Below are 18,385 nucleotides of genomic sequence, written 5' to 3' on the forward strand. Positions count from 1 at the left end.
CGCGGAGGGGCGAGGAGGGCGCGGGAAAGACCGCGCCGGGTGGCCGCCGCACCTGTGCACGTGACCGGCGCGGGCTCCGAGGCGGCCTCGGCGCGCTCACCTGGACCCACGTGACGGGGCGGGGCCCCGCGCGGCCCTAGACAGCGCGGCCACGCCCCCTCCCGCGCGGCGCGCCGGGACCCCGCGGACCCGAGCGGCGGCGGCGGCGGCGGCGGCGGCGGCGGCGGCGGCGGCGGCGGCGGGAGCCCGGGCGGCGGAGGCGGGCGGAGGGAGGCGGCGGCGGCGCGCAGAGACGCAGAGCGGCAGCGGCAGCATGTCGGCCGGCGGAGCGCCAGTCCCGCCGCCCCCGAACCCCGCCGTGTCCTTCCCGGCGCCCCGGATCACCCTGCCCGCCGGCCCGGACATCCTGCGGACCTACTCGGGTGCCTTCGTCTGCCTGGAGATTGTAAGTGGGGCAACCTCGGCGCGTCGCCCGGGGAGCGAGGACCGGCAGCGGCATCCTTGCTTCCCGGGGCTGGCTCCCTCTGCCCGCGCCCCAGCTCCCTTACATTCGACGTGGCCTTTACCTGCGCCCCTCCCGGGGTCCTGCCCTCTCCATGCCCAGAGCAGCCCGAACCTGGGCCCTCTCGCCTGGCACCTGTTACGCTGGCACCTGCTCTCCCGCTGGCGACAGAAATGGCCCCGAGGGAGCGAGCAGACGGCCCAGCGCCGGGGCCCAGGATTGGGGTCTTTGAGAGGGGAAGGGTGCTTGGGCTTGGGGCGCCGCGGAAGACCCCCGGTGGCTTGGCCGGGGGCCGCGCTTGGCTAGGGCCAGAGTAGGCTCTCTGGGCCTCGCCTGTTGCTAACCTGCCATTTTGTTGGGTGGTGCAAAGGTGTAGCCGATGACTGAGTGACCTGAAGGCTGCCACGACGTGAAAAGCCGGAGGCGGGAGGTGCCAGGAAGAGAAGGCGGGCTTAAGACCTGAGCCTACCCACCCCCTTCCCTTTCCATTGTTAGTGCCCTTTGGATTGGGGAAAGGAGCAGAGCTCTGGAGGCAGGGCAGGGAAAAAGGTCAAGTGAACCGTGCCCTTGGCAGTTTCTACTAAAGTGGGCCTGAGAGTGGCTGGGGCGTTGGTGGGGGAGGTACAGAGGTGGCTGTCAAGTTCCTCGCTGCCTGCCTTTGCGCCTACTGGCTTCCTAGCCGACCTGTGCAAGTCGACACTTCTCAGCCCACTTTGTTGGGCCTAGGTGAAGGTGAGGTCACCTGCCCTGCCGTGCACCTTATTGGGCTAGAGATTTTTTAAACCTTTTTAAAGCTATTTTGTGGAGTTGGAAGCTTTTGGAGCTCTTTGTGGACCAGGGGGAATGTGCAAACATAAATTGGGCAACCCCAGGTTGCATCATGCCCTGAGAACGGCAGATCCAGAGTGCAGTGCTAGCCAGTCCCTGCCCTTCCTGTAGGCTGATGTTGTTTGTTCCCTATGGAGTTTTCATCTCTCTTTTCTCACCTCCTCTGAGTTTGCATAACCTGGATTTGGTCGCTTCGGTTTCGCTTTTGTGCTTGTGGGGCCGGAACGCCTTGTGAGCATTGGTTTTCTGCCCTATTGTGTGAAGGTGGCTAAGGCGTGCTAAGTTAAGTTTAGCTCAGATTTGAATCTGCAAAAGGAGACAAGTGAGTTACAGGCTACGACATCAGTAATCGGATCGTGACTGCGAGGCTGGAAGAGGCTGGTTTTGAGTCTGAGCCCAGTTCAGAAGCATCTGAATGCTTGGGATGAGGCGCGGGCATCCATGTGAGGAGAGTAGAGAGGGGATGGCACTGGGCCCGGGCACCGTTGTGTGTGTGTGTGTGTAGGAGGGGGAGACACTCTTAGAACGGTAGAAAGCTTGTATAAGTTCTGGGCTGCTTTAGTCCCATGTTCCTCAAACTCTACTCATTTGCATATCGCTTTTAGAAGTTTTTGCCATATCTGCATTCCACCCGTTCTAGGATTTACAGAATGTTCACTTCGATTCACTTTCTAAACTTCAGTACCTACTTTAGCCTCATCCTAAGCAACAATATACATGAATTCTCGAATTTGATATACTGGGTATATTTTTTTAATATTTACTCAAATATATACTTTTGCGTTTGCATACATGTATGCATACATGTAAAGATACGTAAGGATACATGTATGTATATAGGGACCTGTATACAAACATATGCAAAGAAGGCTCAAACACGTGCCATCACATCAAATACTGTGCCAAGGGCCATCTGTGGTCTTGTCATACTTTTGGAAACACTGCCTAATTCTGTGGGAAAAAAGTGGAAGTGATTTATTTTCTCTCCCCTGCCCCCATATCTCTTTATCTAGCCCAGGAGTTAGTTCTCAACTCTGCTGTACTTAATTACTTGGGCAGCTTTTAAAAATACGGTGGCTGGCCCAGACTAATTAAATAAGAATCTCTGGGGGAGCGCCCTGAGTCGGCTAGGTTCTTCTAAAAGCTCCCCAGAGGGTCTAGTGAACACATGGCTAGGAACCCCCGAGGGCGGCCTTTACCAGGGCTCTGTGGACAAGACAGCCCTCATGCAAAGCCAGAGCTTCTACCCCTCCCCATTCTAATAGGGACCCAGGCCCAAAGAAGTATCCAGACTGTTCCCCTTATCTCTTCAAGTTTTCTTGTTGCTTTAAAGTGTTCAGTCTCCCACGGCTCCTCCTCAGAAATTCCTCTGCCTGTGAATGAAACGTGACAGTTTGCTAGGAGCAGTTCTAAACTCCAGGTGATCTCCTTTCTGGGGGGCCTCTTCCAGTGTTTCTGGATATCCCCAAACTCCTTCTCAATTTTGGCCTTCTGTTCAAATGCATTTGTCTTGGTGAGTTCTCTTTTTGCGTCTTGTTGCCATCTAAAGCTTGATGTGGGAAAACAGCAGTTGACAAGTGGGCTGGGCTATCAGCAGCTGACTAAGCTAATGAAACCGTGATCTTGGAGTTCACTTCTCACACTAACTGGAAACTTTGCTTAGAAAATTCAGTGTCACAGATGGTGCCTATACTTACTGTGGTGAGTACTCAGTAATGTATAGAATTGTCAAGTCACTGTGTTATACACTGAAACTAATAGAACGTTGTATGTCAACTATACTTCAATAATGAATTTTCTCAAATTTTACATTAAGAATTCATTTTCATTCCCTCTTATTATATCCATGCATAATCTCTCAAGTGTAAGCCGTTTATTGAGAGATAATTCAAAAGATGCAAAGAGTGCCTGCCTAATGGCACCAGGTAAGGCAATTTATAGCACTGGCTTCATATGTGGAGAATATTGCAACCACATAGACGTGGCATGGTTTTTTGAGACAAATGTGGTCCACTCCCAGATATTTAGGTTGTCAGCTCCTATGTTTTTGCCCTGAGCTATACTTACCAATGCATGCTTGCCTTGAAGAGTGTAATACTAAGGTATTTTTGCAATGCTAAGTCTTTTAGTTTAGGATGGAAAACATCACCTTCAAAGTTACATTTTCAAATTCTCTCAGTGTTTCCTGGTTTAGTGTTTTCTAAGTCTTTTGTCAGGTACTGATTGAATACCTACTGAGTGCAAGACACTCATCTGGGGGGAAAAAATGGTAGACCCTTCCTCACCTGAAAAAACATCTAACCTAGTTGAGATGATCTGCATAAAAATAACTGCCATTCAGGGACGAGGTAAATATGGAGAGTGAGCTACAGCTGAAGTGTTTTCCAGGCAGGTCTGTTTATAAGAAAATGAACGTCAGAGCATCTGTCCTATGGGGCCGAACAAGATACTTGAGGTCCCTGTCCTCAGTGAGCTTACCTTGTATAATCCGCAAGATAGATCAGATGTTACAGTTAAACATGGAAAAGAAGAAAGGTCAATATGTTGAATTCAGTGTGTTGCATGGTTTCGGTGTTTGGGAAACTATCCACATTCCCCAAGATATTCACTAGCGTTTTTCTTTATGGGAGATATTCTAGGACTCCTATTCACATGCTCTGACCTGCAGTGGTGTGGATGTCCCAGTAACTTTCACTCATCCAACAAATAATTAAGAATCTGCTATGCATCAGGCCTTATTTTATGCCCTGGGAATAGGATAATTAACATAGCTCCTGCCCTTAAATTCGTGTGTAGTGAAGTATACAGTCAAGAAAGAATTCCAGTGTCTGAAGTGATAAAATTGGTCATGAAAAGTACTATTGAAAAACGGGGTAAAGCACATCCGGCCACTGGGGAGTCCGAGCCAGGCAGCTCGCATGAGATGGTGACACAGGAGTTTAGTCTTAAGTGATGAATAGACATTCAGTAGACAAGAAAAGTGGGAAAGAGAATTCCAGGTAGAAACAAGGGCATGTGTAAACGCTAGAGACAAGACAGACCATGACACGAAGGTTCCAGCGACTGTTTTTGTTTTTGTTTTTTATTTTTCTAAATTTTTTTAATGTTTATTTTTGAGAGAGAGGCAGCAAGGGAGCAGCAGAGAGAAAGAGAAGGAGACACAGAATCTGAGGCAGCCTCCAGGCTCTGAGCTGTCAGCACAGAGCCCAATGCGGGGCTTGAACCCATGAATCAAGAGATCATGACCTGAGCCAAAGTCAGAGTCGGATGCCCAACCGACTGAGCCACCCTGGTGCCTCTGGTTTTTTATTTTTTTTACATGACTCATGGGAAGGTGGCAGAAGAAGGAGAAAGAGCGGAAAAGGCCCGAGTTGTGATTTGCTGAGAACTGACTGGACCAGGCATCACATGGGGAGCTGCTGAAGTCCAGGGGCAAATGTGATCGTACTTGTGTTTTAGAAATCTTTGAGTACGGGCACCTGCATGGCTTGGTCCAGTCAAACGTCCGACTTCAGCTCAGATCATGATCTCGTGGTCCTTGAGTTTGAGCCCTGCATGGGGCTGTCTGTCATCAGCACAAAGCCAGCTTCAGATCCTCTGTTCCCCTTTCTCTCTGCCCCTCCCCCACTCATTCCCCACCCCATCTCAAAAATAAACAAACATTCAAAAAAATCTTTGGTGAAGTTTGCTGATAAAACAGAGGCTGAAGGCAGATCAGTTAAGGGACTTATGTCAGTGGTTTGAATGAGGGATAATGACAATGACAAATGACAGAAGTACAGAAGAAGAGAGATCTGACCTTTAGAAGGTCAACCAAGTATGTAAAGTTTGACATGTTCTGAAGTGAAACTACGGTAAACTTAAATACAAGATGTAACTCAGAGGAATTATGGCAGGAGCACAAAAGTTAGAGGATGGGGGGGAGGGAGGGGCTCTGGAGCGGGCGTGCACAGAGAAACCTGTGGAAGAGATTTCAGGTTATTGTCAACCCAAAGTTTTGACATTATACTAACATATAAACAGTCAGATGTGTAGGGTTGTCTTTTCTTGCCCAGAAAATAGATTTGAGTTGCACAGGGACATTGTGTGTTTGCAGCGGTGAAGAGGGGCTCTCTGTGGGTATGTTTCCTTCTCTGTGGGGGTTTTGATTCTCTAAGTAGGATTTTCCTTTTTCCTCTGGGTTAGAAATCTCCAGCCGTGTGAAAAGAGTCCTTAAAACTGCATAAGAGAAAAGGAACTGATGCCCTTGCCAAAGATTATTTTCGGCACTTGCTTCGCCCTGACTAGCAGCCCCTTACAAAATAGGAAGAACTACAGCTCAGAAAAAGTTACATCAGTTTCCTGAAACTCTTCACCTGGAGCTCCAGAGGAAAAGGTCAAGGACAGGAGATTGGTTTTGCAGAGCCCCACAAAAATGTTGGACGTGGTAGTAGGAGCCGTGGCCGTGGCATGTCTGCGTGGATGTGTCCGCATAGAAAAGACTGCGTAATGACAAGGACAGGGACCGGGCTGTCATACACAGTATTGTGCATGCGCAGCACCTGACCCATGCTATCTGATCTGGAGGACAGTCTGGACGGTGTGTGAAGATATTCTAGAGAAACTGGCTGGAGTGGACAAGGGCAGCTTTGAGGTAGATGTCCTGAGCAACTCTTAAAACATCATGGTTCTTCTCCAGGAATCTGCAGTCTAACCTGAATTTCCTGTGTCCTCTCTAACATGAAAGGGGCCATGTCCTTTCATATGTGACGTTCTTAACTTTTGTATAATGGCTTTCAGAAGGAGGGAGGTAAAAAGCAAGAAAAGAGGCATGAATGATCTGTGTGGTTCTTGCTGACATCAAGGCGTTGACCTGCATGAACGTTTTTAACCTAGGTGATAACTAGTTACCTGCAAACAGGAAAAGAGGATTAAAAAAAAAAAAAAAAAGAAATCAAGGGCAGTTATAAGTAAGAATAAAAAGGGGCCAGAATTTATTTCTCCCCTGTAAAGATGCGCTTTCCATTTTAGGACCTTAAGTAGCCTCAGCTACTTAAGAAATTGAAATGGAAATTTGGGGCAGATGGGGAGGAAAGGGCTGTAGTAACAAATGCTTCCCAGCATCCTCAAACGTATTTTTGAAATTTTCAAATGTGAATCTAAAAAGTAAAACTTCCTTTGCATTAGTGTGTTTTGTACCTAGGCCCCTTCCGTATATGCTATTTCCCATTGCTTCCCAGAACTTGTCTTGTTCTCCTTTCTCTGATTTAAAACAAAAACACCTTGCCAGCTTGTAGCTCTGAATCAGAACTGCACCAGGGCTAGTCCGGGGCCAGGACCAGTTTGGATGGATGTCCGCATGGTGAGAGAACAGATGGGGATTGATGGAGGGCTCAGGAGGGGGTCGGGTAAGGCACAAGATAAACACCACCCTGGTCGAGAGTTCCAGTCACAATTGCAGGAGAATAGGTGAATTGAACACATTTGAGGCTCGAAGAAGAGTAAAAATGGAGTGTCATGAGCTAGACTGGCAAAAGCTGCCACCTTCCCCATAACTTTCCATCCCCGCCTCCTGAGATCTTGCTAGTACAAGATCTGGGTGGGTGTTGCCAATAATAACTTAAAAATTGAGAAGTACATGTTCCTGCTTCACTAGACTTCATGCCGATCTTTGAACACCCACCATGTACCAGCGAATGAGCTAGGCTCCAGACAGCAGTGTGTTCTTAGCATCTCAAGCTGCACTTCTGGATCATTTTCTTCTAGAACCATTCATTACACGTACTGGTTGGTTTCCGTTTCTTTCAGGGAGAATGCAGTTGAATGTCTCCTGTAGAAAGCTGTCCTGGGTTCTGAGCGTACAGAGATATTTAAGGCAATGCTGCCGACTCTGACTTCACAATCCAGTGGGCAAACAGCCATATGAACCCATGATTTCAAACCAGTAGATGTCAGTGCTACAGAGGATACACCTATCAGTAACTATGGAAGGACCAGGTGGTGGCATCCAGCCAGGGAAGTCTGTGTGGAAGACGTGCTGCCAGAGTTTAGTTATCCAGAGAAAACTTTGATGGCAGCATGCCAGGCAGAAGCATGAACCAGTGTGATGGACTCGTGTGCAGGGGGTAAGAGACCAGAGCCCGGAGTGCCAGGCGAGGGTGGCTGGGGAAGCAGCAGTGCCGGGAAGAAGGTGAGCTTGGAGTTGACTACAGTCCCACGGTGAACGAATTTATATACTTATGGGCTGCCTTGCAAGCACATCTATCTGCTGACCAAAGTATGTTCCCAGTTAAAAAAAAAAAAAAAATCTTGGAATACAGGTTATGTATAAAGAGCTAACTGTAGGTCATCTATTCATTAGACTATAAATAGTCCCAACATACTAAACACTCTTTAACCATGTTTAAACCAAGTTTATTTATTTATTTTGAGAGAGACAGTGAGGGAGCATGAGTGGGGTAGGGCCAAGAGAGAGGGAGGAGAGAGAAATTCAAGCTCATGGCATGGAGCTTGATGCAGGGCTTGAATCCACGAAACTGTGAGATCATGACCTGAGCTGAAGTCAAGAGTCGGACCCTTAACTGACTGAGCCAGCCAAGTGCCCCGATATTCTGAACTTTTGGAGGGCACAAACTCCTTTGTGATCCTGATGAAAGTTGTGTCCTCAGAAAACTGCACGTGCACTTTACCCAGCTGGATATGACTTTAGGGACTCAGCACTCCCACATCCACCAAGCGACTCCACAGCAAAAGGATAGAAACCCTTTGGGGGAGACACAATAGCATAGTATCGAGAGCATAGGCTCTGGAAGCCAGGTGTCAGTTCGAGTCTTATTCTAACATTTATTAACTGTGTAACTTAGGGCAAATTATTAATGGCTATCTGCTTCAACTTATCTGTAAAATGGGAGTAATAATAGTAATTATCTCTGAGTGTTTGTGAGGATTAAGTTGGCACAAATAAAACCCTTAGAGCAGTTCTTGGAACATACGCATTCAACAAATGCTGGCTAGTATTTCTTTTATCCTCATTAGCTTCAACCTCTTAATCAAACTGACTCTATAAAACCAGACTAAGAGACCATTTTTTTTTTCCCTCTAGGCTTGCTGGTGGGTTCATTCTCACTGCTACAGTGATGAAATGCTCAATATATAAATTTTTTTAATGTTTATTTTTGAGAGAGAGAGACAGAGCACAAGTGGGGAAGGAGCAGAGAGAGAGAGAGAGGGAGACACAGAATCCGAAGGAGGCTCCAGGCTCTGAGCTGTCAGCATAGAACCCGATGCAGGGCTGGAACTCACAAACCACGAGATCATGACCTGAGCCGAAGTCGGCGCTTAGCCGACTGAGCCACCCAGGCGCCCCTGAAATGCTCAATATATAAATTGCAGGAAAACTGGAAACTTTCTGTTATATACAGAAAGTTCCAAACAATTAAATATTTCTCCTTAGGGGTAGTGTAACCAGTCCTTCCTACCTTCAGATTCACTTACCTTTCCCTGTTCTTATTCCAAACATTGACTAAAAATAGGTCAGAGTAGGGACTGGCCTGTTTACTTAGTGCAATAATAAGAGTGCACTAAGGTGAAGGTGTCAGATTGGTTTGAAAACTGTCAGCTAAGATGTTGGAGGGCATGTTTAAAAGTATGCTATTAGGAAATAAGTGACATTTGAAAAGACATAGGCTATTTGCAAAATGAATCCTTTCGAGACACGAAACCATCCAAATAGGAGACAAGTCGCGAAGTGTGTCATCGCACAGCCAGGATGGCCGGAGTTGTTTCTGGCACAACACCCTGTTTTCCTGCGGGGTTACGGGTTTTCACCCATCCACGGTTTCTAGTGAAAACACGTTTCAAGTCCAACTCGGAGGGCTCAGTTCAGTGTGATGCGCGGATGAAAACGTCCGCGACTTTCTTATGGGAAGGCTTCAATCGAGTCACACCCTCGTGGGCTGCAGGAGCCAAGCTGAAGTGGTCAACACATGGGAAGCCACAAAGGAGATCTGTGGTTTCAGGGATGTGTAGCAGTTTAACAACTGCAACTCGACACAGGCATGAACACTCCAGGTGGCTGCCAGGGACCCCTGAATTTGAGCGCAGAAGGGAAGGGGAAACTGAGACACAGGGGAAGGCTGACACCTACTTCTAGGAAATGTTTGCCTTTGCAACATACCTGGAAGTCTGGTTGTCTTTTTGTTAGAGCTTGAGGTACAGAGTCATGCGCCCCAGCTTTGTTCCTGAAGAAATGTCAAAATGTGGTGCAATGGGGAGTTTTGTGTGTAATTATCAGACTTTTCAGGACACTAGAGTGATGGAAGGCAGTGATAGACAAGAGGTCAGAATGTGGATTCAGATCCAAGAAGAGAAAACGTGGGCGGACACAGCACCCCATCCTTCTTCGCAGTGTGTGTGCTGTGCAGTTGCTACGATACTTTATCAACTGTTCTCCCTCAGATTTTAACCATTTTTGACTCTGCTTTTCACCTCTACAATCAAGGCTCCCTCCAGAGTCACCTCTACTAAACAGGGATGCTAATATTTACAGTATGGCTGGTAAATGCTCTCAGCTTAGTAACACCCAGGATTAGAAGAGGTGAGTGTAGTGAGCATTGGTAATATTATTAAAAGATCAGTGGTTACAGTTGCAGCCAGGTTGGGAAGCTCAGGAGAAGGGGAAGCTTTTGGCAGAAGGAAGTCATGAAGTGAGGAAGAAAAAACTGTGTCAGAGGCCTAGTGACCTATATGCCAACGTGAGTCTGTGCAGTGAGGAAGGTGGAACTCTGTAGTGAGCTTAATTACGTTCTCTGACCCGTCCCTCCAGTATCTCCCAAAGCTACCGTGGTGAGCAGGACTTAAATCCGGATTTCACAGACTTTTCAAGCCCGGGATGTGGAGTATGTTTACGTGGGGGAGGGGCATTCGCACCCCTTCCTCCCTCTCCTGCCCCCTTCCCACACAACACACACCGCGAATGAGGAGGCGAATCTGTTCTCTTTCCATGTAAGTGCTTGGTTTCCTTCCCAAGCCTTTGAGGTGTTGGAAGGGCTCTGATTTTGAGTAAGAACGGTTTATCTGTACTGTTTCACATCTGCTGTCAGAGCCCTGGTCTGCTCTGTAAGCCTGCTTCAAAACCCGCCTCCCTGCCTCTCTTTCTCCATGCCTCCCATTAGATTTCTTCTCTCCTCTCCCAGCCTCTCAGAGCACACTGCATGGAGCTCTTTTTATAGCACTCGCCACAATCTGCTCCGGAATCAGCTTTGATGGTGTCTGTTTCTCCCTAATCTAGAGCTCCAGGATACAGAACCTCGCCTTTTTGTCTTTTTTCCCCGAGTATTCTTCTGCAGTACCTGGCAGTAGATTTGAGGTCAACTAGTTTGAGATCCAGTCTGGGTTTGTTAAATGTTATGCCTAATTCTGGGGGATCATATAGTCCTTCTTCAGAGTGTCAAATTTATCATAATCCCTGTAGCATACATTTATGCTTTAATATCTGAGTCTGCCTGCCCCTAATAAACAGGTTCTTTATTACCCTGGTTGAATGAATAGATATTTATTAGTGATGTATATTTCTTAAATAGTATTTAAAGTAACGTAAGTTATTTGTGGTGGGAGAGTAAGAAAAGGTTACCAGAAAGAGGATGCTGAGAAAAAAGGAAACAATTTGAAGATCTTATCACCTTTGGATGTTTAGTAGACAGTATGAAAGAGTAGAGAATCTTTTTACCAGGAACATTATTTCTTTCGTAACAACTAATCAGTTTGTGGTTAAATTTTTTAATGTACATTAATATTCATGACTTAGATTTATTTCATAAAACTTTGTGGGTTGATTGTTAATTTGTTTATTGTTATTTTTTTTAATTTGAAATCAGGACTTCAGGTATACCAGAAACCACAACTGTAAATGTAATGATTGGTGCTTTAGTTATCATACTCAAGTGATAATTCATTATGCTTTCAAAAATATTTTTCAAAGTGGTAGTGAATTGTATGACTTGGCCTTTGTGGAGAAACTTGAATTAAACTTGTGGTTTTGACTTTTAGCGACTTGTGCAATTTGGATATTATCCACACACTTAAGCGAGATACATGGGATTACTGTTTGTTAATATGGGGAGCTCTAGCTATTCTTGGAAACTTGGAGCTTTTTTTACTAAACAAATATGGGAGAGCCTTCTGCCTGCCAGACATGTTTCTATGAAATCACTTCCATGTATATGGTGGGGGGTGGGGGAGGGAGGGGGTGCTGATTCCTACTTGCCTATAGGTTTCTTCAGAACAGGTGTACGGCCTCAGCTTTTGGGTCACCAAGTCCAGCCCAGTGCCTGACTGACAGGAAGGGATCATTATGTTGATGGATGAATGGCTTAGGATGCAGAGGCCTATAAGGCAGCTGGCTGCCAAGAAGGTCTCATCGTGCAGTTGGCGTGGAAGCCAGGACATTTACAATTACAATTACATCAGTATAACATATCCATACAGGGAGCTTGCCCAGGGGACAGGGTACCTGAGCATGGGGTGGGACTCAGGAAAGACTTTGGGGTGTTGTCCTCTTCAAGATGAGCTATGAGTGGAGGTTTTTCAAATACTCATGGGGAGGGAATGACATTCTCGGCCAGCATAGGTGAGGCCCCTCAAATGTGAAAGTGCTTTGTCTTTGGACTATGGATTTTTTTTCTTTAATATAAAATGTGAGGGGCTTAGTGGCAGGAGACAAAGATGGGAAAGACAGGTTAGAGCATAAAGGGCCTGGAATGCCATGCAAAGGATGGGTAGCCTCTATTAGCAGTAGCATAGAGGAGAATTGCTGTGGTTAGGTTCGTGAAACTGGCCGTCTTCACCCCAACACCATTCCTCCTCCTGTGATGTCTCACTCACCCCTAGTTGCCCAAACCAGAAATCTGGGTTTCTTCCTTATCTGTTCTTTTGCTGGCATGTTCCCTACCTGCCACCATGCCTACTTCTAGGCATGAAACTAGAAACTGGAAACATTCTAGTTTCTGTCTAATCCACTCACTTTCCTCTGTCCTCCGTGCCCGAGTCTGGACTGTGCTCTGTGGCTCACAGTCTCCTCTGTGGTCCCCCAGCCCTGCATCCATTCCTCTCCAGCCCTGTCGCTCTCTGGCCAGAGAGAAGCATCTAGATACACGTTAGATGGTGCTCACTCCTGCTCAGGCATTCTGTGGCCTCCCGTTGCCTTTGGGAGAACGCAGGACCCTTCAGCTCAGCATCCAGCCCTCGCCTGTGGCCACCCCCCATGTGGTCCCTGCTGCCCCTGTAGTGCTGGGCTCCGCCCCTCAGCTCCCCACCCCCCCCATCCCCCCCACCCCCAAGTCAGGGCTCATCTCCAGCAGGAAACAGCCTTCTCCTCCCACCTCTACACTCCCTAGCTTTGTCTTTTGGCTTGCTGCTACTGGGGCGTATTTCCTGTCTTTTCAGCTCTGGATTTTTAGAGCCCTCACTCGGTGAACCTGCAGTGCCCAGTATTTGCCCAATTGTGACAGGTGTGAAGCAGCATTTTACACACTTACTTGTCTCTTTCCTGTAAGAGGCCAGGAATTCTGCGATGGCGGAGACCAGGTGTAGCTTGTTGACCATCTTATTCCCAGCATCTGGAACAATCCCTGACAGGCAGCAGCTACTTACTGAATATTAGGTCTGTGCCCAGCATGCAGAAGAGTATCAAAAATCAGGTAGACCTTGTTCACTACCACGTACAGCTGCTGCGGCTTTTACTCGACAGATGGGCAGTAATCTCACATGTTCAAATAGGCCATGATAAGGGCGGACACGTGGCCATTAGCGCTGACAGGTTAGAAAGTCATGGCTGATCTGTGCTAGTAAACTCTCTGAAGTGGTAAGAGCGGAAGCCAGAGGTGTGAAGAATCACAGCAAGGATAGGAGGTGAGGACCAGGCACAGATGAATTTGCAAAAATGGTTGACTGAAGAGGAAATAGTTAGAAAGGCCACGGGGTCAAAGGAAGATATTTTTAGGTGATGCAAGAGTTCTGTGTCTGTTCATGGACTGAGGATGAGCATCCAACACGGAGGCAGGTGCAGAAACAGGTGTGGCTCCAGGTCAGACCTGTGCATGGAAGCTCTGGCCTTGCCCTTGAGGAAAGCAGGTGTCTGTGTAGGGGGCTTGCAGCATGTGTACAGGGGTCTGGGGGGAAACAAAGGTAGAGGTAGAGGTGTAAGCATGGACGTTCAGTTCTGTTGCCCACTCCTGTGACATCTTTCTTTCTTCCTTCAGCTGTTCGGGGGACTCGTCTGGATTCTGGTTGCCTCCTCCAACGTTCCTCTACCTCTGCTACAAGGATGGGTCATGTTCGTGTCCGTGACGGCTTTTATCTTTTCCCTCCTCTTCCTGGGCGTGTTCCTCTCTGGCATGGTGACTCAGATTGATGCCAACTGGAACTTCCTGGTAAGGGATTTTTAAGTCTATTTCAGGAAAATGAGAGAGACGTATAAATATCTTATTCTGTCGTGAAATGCCTGATCCCCTCTTCGATCCCCAGTGAGAGAGAGAGGTCTGACCACCGGGCTGCTGTGCTAGTGCCTTGCTGGACAGCAGGGTCCCTCTTTGTGAAATTTCCGTCAATAGAGCCGAGCAATCTGTTACTCCTTTATGAGTTAGGTGACCTTTACTCAAAGACTCTTTTATTTCGTACAGTAAATGAATTGCATTACAGTTATTGAACTATCGAAGAGATGCTTTTGGGGGATGGATGCTATGACATACATCTTGAAATTTTCCATTGATTTCTGCTTCAGATATTAAATATGTATATCCTTTTCAGAAAACAAGGAGCGATATATTCTCTTCTCTAAATAGTTACAAAAGGGGATAGTTTGTATTTGTTTTTAATTCCTGTCCTAAATTATTAAGAATCAGTCAATTTTAAGAGATGAATTTACAATCAACATAACTTTAAAAATCATGACACCATTAGATTGGATCCACTTACTTTCCCTTTTCCCATATAACAGAGGGGTCCTTTTTCATGCTTATGCTTATTCATTCTCTGGGACCATTTCATAATGGCCAGTGGAGGTTGAATTCCAATCAGTTGGTAGTTAGAAATTTAAACCAAGCCTTAAATCAGGCTTGTATTGTTCCTTTCAAGTATGGTAACATTGTATTCACCAGCTTTAGGACAGAGGCTAGGCATATTAAAAAATGTTCTTTGTTACAGAGTCTTAGAAGAACCATCATCCCAAATGTTACTAGCAGTGAAGTCTAGTGAATGTGGCTGCCCATTAACCCAGCCCAGGGGCAAATGGTTAGTGTAAAAAGTTAAGGAGGAAGTGTGGTACAGTGGTTATAATCCTGCACAGGCTTTGAACTTAAGTCTGGTTTGATTAATAGCTATGTATGTATGGGCAAATAGTATGTATGGGCAAAATATTGAACCTCTTTGGCTTTCAATTTCTTCCTCTGTAAAATGGTAATAATGATACCTACCTCCCTTAGATGCCGTTAAGGAATAATGGCATGAATGCATTCTAAAGTGCTCGTCAGCTTTGTGATTTATAGTAAGTGACCAGCAATTGTCATAATTCCATAAATACACAAGGCTTGCAGTTTGAAACTTTAAAAGCCCTTCTGTTGAGGGATGCCTTGGTGGTTTAGTCGGTTAAGCATCCGAATTCGGCTCAGGTCATGATCTCATGGTTTGTGTGTTCAAGCCCCACGTCAGGCTCTGTGCTGACACCTCAGAGCCTGGAGCCTACTTCACGTTCTGTGTCTCCCTCTATCTCTGCCCCTTCCACTCATGCTGTGTCTCTCAAAAATAAATAAATGGTAAAAAGAGGAAGAAGAAGAAGAAGAAGAAGAAGAAGAAGAAGAAGAAGAAGAAGAAGAAGAAGAAGAAATAAAAATAAATAAAAGCCCTTCTGTTGAATTACTAAATTGTACACCTGAAACTAATGTTATACCGTATGTTAACTAGCTGGAATTTAAATAAAGACTTAAGAAAAAAACATATTCTCATTCTCTCTCTGTCTCTTTCTGTCTCTCTGTCTCTCTGTCTCTCTCTCTCTCTCTCTCTCTCTCTCTGTCTCTCTCTCTGTCTCTCTCTCTCACACACACACACACACACACACACACACACACACACACACACACAGGAAATCCTGTTTCTGAGGTTGCTGCTGCAGTGTGTTCCTACATTTTTGCCTTGATTTCTCATTAATGATGAGAAAATATTTCTAATAAATGGTCAAGTGATGAAGATCAGAAATCTCAGTCTAAGTTATAGATAGACACTTAATCTCCTCTCCCTAATTGCCTGGCTTTCCTGTAATAATGTATGAATGAACCATCGATACCTAACGTTGATACAGCAGCAGCCTCTTTTGGCTGTATTAGGTTCAAAGATGGTGTTTGGCCACCGTGTACCAGTATAGACTTCAGTCCTAGCTAATACACAGTCACTGCCCCCACCCTGCTACCTCTTCCCCAGTGCTGTGCTCCCCATCATCCTGGCCCTTCCTCTAGGACTTTCCCAGACTGCCGAATAGCTCAGCAACTAAAAGGTTAATGCCTGGAAAGGTAGTGAGTCTCCAGGAGCCTGCACTGCCCAGCGTTCCTTCTAACTGGTTGATGCACATGCTGTACCAATGTTTAAATGTTTTGCCAACATCACTCCTGGTTTTATTAGACATACAATCTTTTTTCATTTGTTTAATTTATTTTCAACTTTTATTCAGATTCTAGTTAGTAAACATATAGTACAATATTGGTTTCAGGAGTAGAATTCAGTGATTCATCACTTGCATACAACACCCCGGGTCATCATAACTAATACCCATCACCCATCTAGTCCAAAAAAACCCTCCTGATACCCTCCTAATGCCCATCACCCATCTAGTCCAAAAAAACAAATAATCCAGATATGAAAAGGACAGAAGACATGAATAGAAAGTTTTCCAAAGAAGACCTCTGGATGGCTGACAGACACATGAAAAGATGCTCAACATCACTCATCATCAGGGAAATACAAACCAAAACCACGATGAGGTACCACCTCCTGCCTGTCAGAATGGCTAACATTAACAATACAGAAAATAACAGGTGTTGGCAAGGATGTGGAGAAAGGGGAGCTCTCTTGCACTGTTGTTGGGAATGCAAACTGGTACAGCCACTCTGGGGAATAGTATGGAAGTTCCTCAAAAAGTTAAAAATAGACTACCCTATGATCCAGAATTGCACTACTAGGTATTTAACCCAAAGGATACAAAAATACAGATTCAAAGGGGTATGCACTCTGATGTTTAGAGCAGCATTGTCAACAATAGCCAAACTATATAAACAGCCCAAATGTCCATCAGCTGATGCAAGGTAAAGAAAAGGTGGTATATATACACAATGGAATATTACTCAGCCTTCAGAAAGAACGAAATCTTGCCATTTGCAACAGCATGGATGGAGCTAGTGTGTATTATGGTGAGTGAGAGAAGTCAGAGAATGACAAATCCCGTATGATTTCACTCATATGTGGAATTTAAGAAACAAAATAGATGAACATATGGGATGGGGGTGGGGAGGGGAGAAAGAGGGAAACAAACCATGAAAGACTTGTAAACATCTGTTTTCCTTTTGTTTATATTGAGTCTAATTTTTGATATTGAGTTCGTTGTTAATATTCTTATAAATGTATTAGGTTTCCTAAACTTGTGTTCCTCCCCCCGAGCTGTAACGTTATATCTGTTGTTCGGGCAATAAAATGTAAGAGTGGGTTTTGGTTTTTTGGTTTTTTGTTTTTCCTAATTAAACCACTTTATGGAAGAGGCCGTTGAAATTGGAAGACCTCCCAGTCTGTTGCACGGCCCCCTGCAGAGTGTATCCTGTGGTTTCCTTAGCTGCGGCCGTCCACTCTGAGGGAGCGAACGGTGGTGGCCACACACAGCACACGGTGCAGCGGGGTCACTGCGCAGCCTGGTGACGGCAGTCACGTTTTACAAGACCTGGCTCACGCCTTCAAGGAGCAGACTTAAACGCTTGCCATGTTTCCAGAGGGCCCCTTTTGTTTCTCCTCTTGTGTGATTTTCTACATAATCAGTCATTTTTTGACCACATGGCTGCTTTTGGTGGGTTTCGTAACCTATGTTGTGTACTCCTAGCCAGAAAGAGTTTTGAGCCAAACGTACTGTGGGAGCTGCCACCAGATGGTAACAACTTTTAATTGCTGTGTTCTGGAACTGTTAGACATTAACTGCTCAAAAGATAATCATTTCCCCCAGTGGTGACAGTTTAATGCTACCTGCATACAATGCACAAAGGAAGCAGAAATACATTTTGATGAAGAATTTATTTTCTAAAAGTATTTGTTGTGGGATATTGACTAAAATATTCATAGCTTCTAACTGTTGTTGATCATGAGATTGAGTTAACATCCGTGGTGGTAGATGTCCTCAGTATTTTTCCCCAAGTATTCTAGCTTCGGTATAAATGATGAAATAAAAATATAATATGTAATATATGTAATAACCTATATTAAATGCGAAAAACTTGCCCTATTCTGAGAAAAGAAGCAGGTTTTCATTTTGAAATGGTTTTTCTGTACTCTGTGTGTGTGCGTGTGTATGTGTGTGTGTGTGTAGAGGAAATAACACCATTCTGCCTAACTTTAAACAAGGGATACCATACTTATTTTCCACTTTTGGAGAGGAGGGGTGTGAAGGAAAGATATATTTTAGGAAAATAAAAGCTACAAAAAGAAGTCCTGTACAATTAAACAAATTCACTTTATTCCCCCAACACAATTGACCCACATTTGCCCATTATGGACATCACTTAATACTGTGAATGTCTTGATCTGTATTTTCTGTCCTGACACTTCATTTACTTATTTGATCTTTAGATCGATTCCTATGGGACACCATTTTCTCATTTTTTCAGATGAGAAAGCTGAGGCTCTGTGTGGCCATCACCCCTTTTCATGCTGCCGTTGCAGAAACCAGGATTCCCCTATTTATGATGTAGCTTTTTTTTTAACTAGTAAAAATTTCATCTTGAAGTGTGGAGCAAAACATGGGCTTAAGATAAGAATATGGGGGGGGTGTCATTT

General features: G+C 45.5%; 1 protein-coding gene across 1 annotated transcript in view; it reads left to right on the top strand.

Moving 5' to 3' along the window:
• Window positions 1-221: 221 nt before the first annotated feature.
• The window catches only part of MAL2 (mal, T cell differentiation protein 2), a 28,949-nt gene continuing 10,785 nt past the window's right edge, over window positions 222-18,385 (top strand). Inside the window, exons 1-2 of the mRNA XM_004000102.6 lie at window positions 222-445; window positions 13,567-13,737. Coding sequence (XP_004000151.4) covers window positions 314-445; window positions 13,567-13,737 — 303 coding nt within the window. The 5' untranslated portion in view covers window positions 222-313. The remainder of the gene's footprint in view (window positions 446-13,566; window positions 13,738-18,385) is intronic.

Source organism: Felis catus, chromosome F2 (assembly GCF_018350175.1).
Source record: "Felis catus isolate Fca126 chromosome F2, F.catus_Fca126_mat1.0, whole genome shotgun sequence".
Lineage (NCBI taxonomy): Eukaryota > Metazoa > Chordata > Mammalia > Carnivora > Felidae > Felis > Felis catus.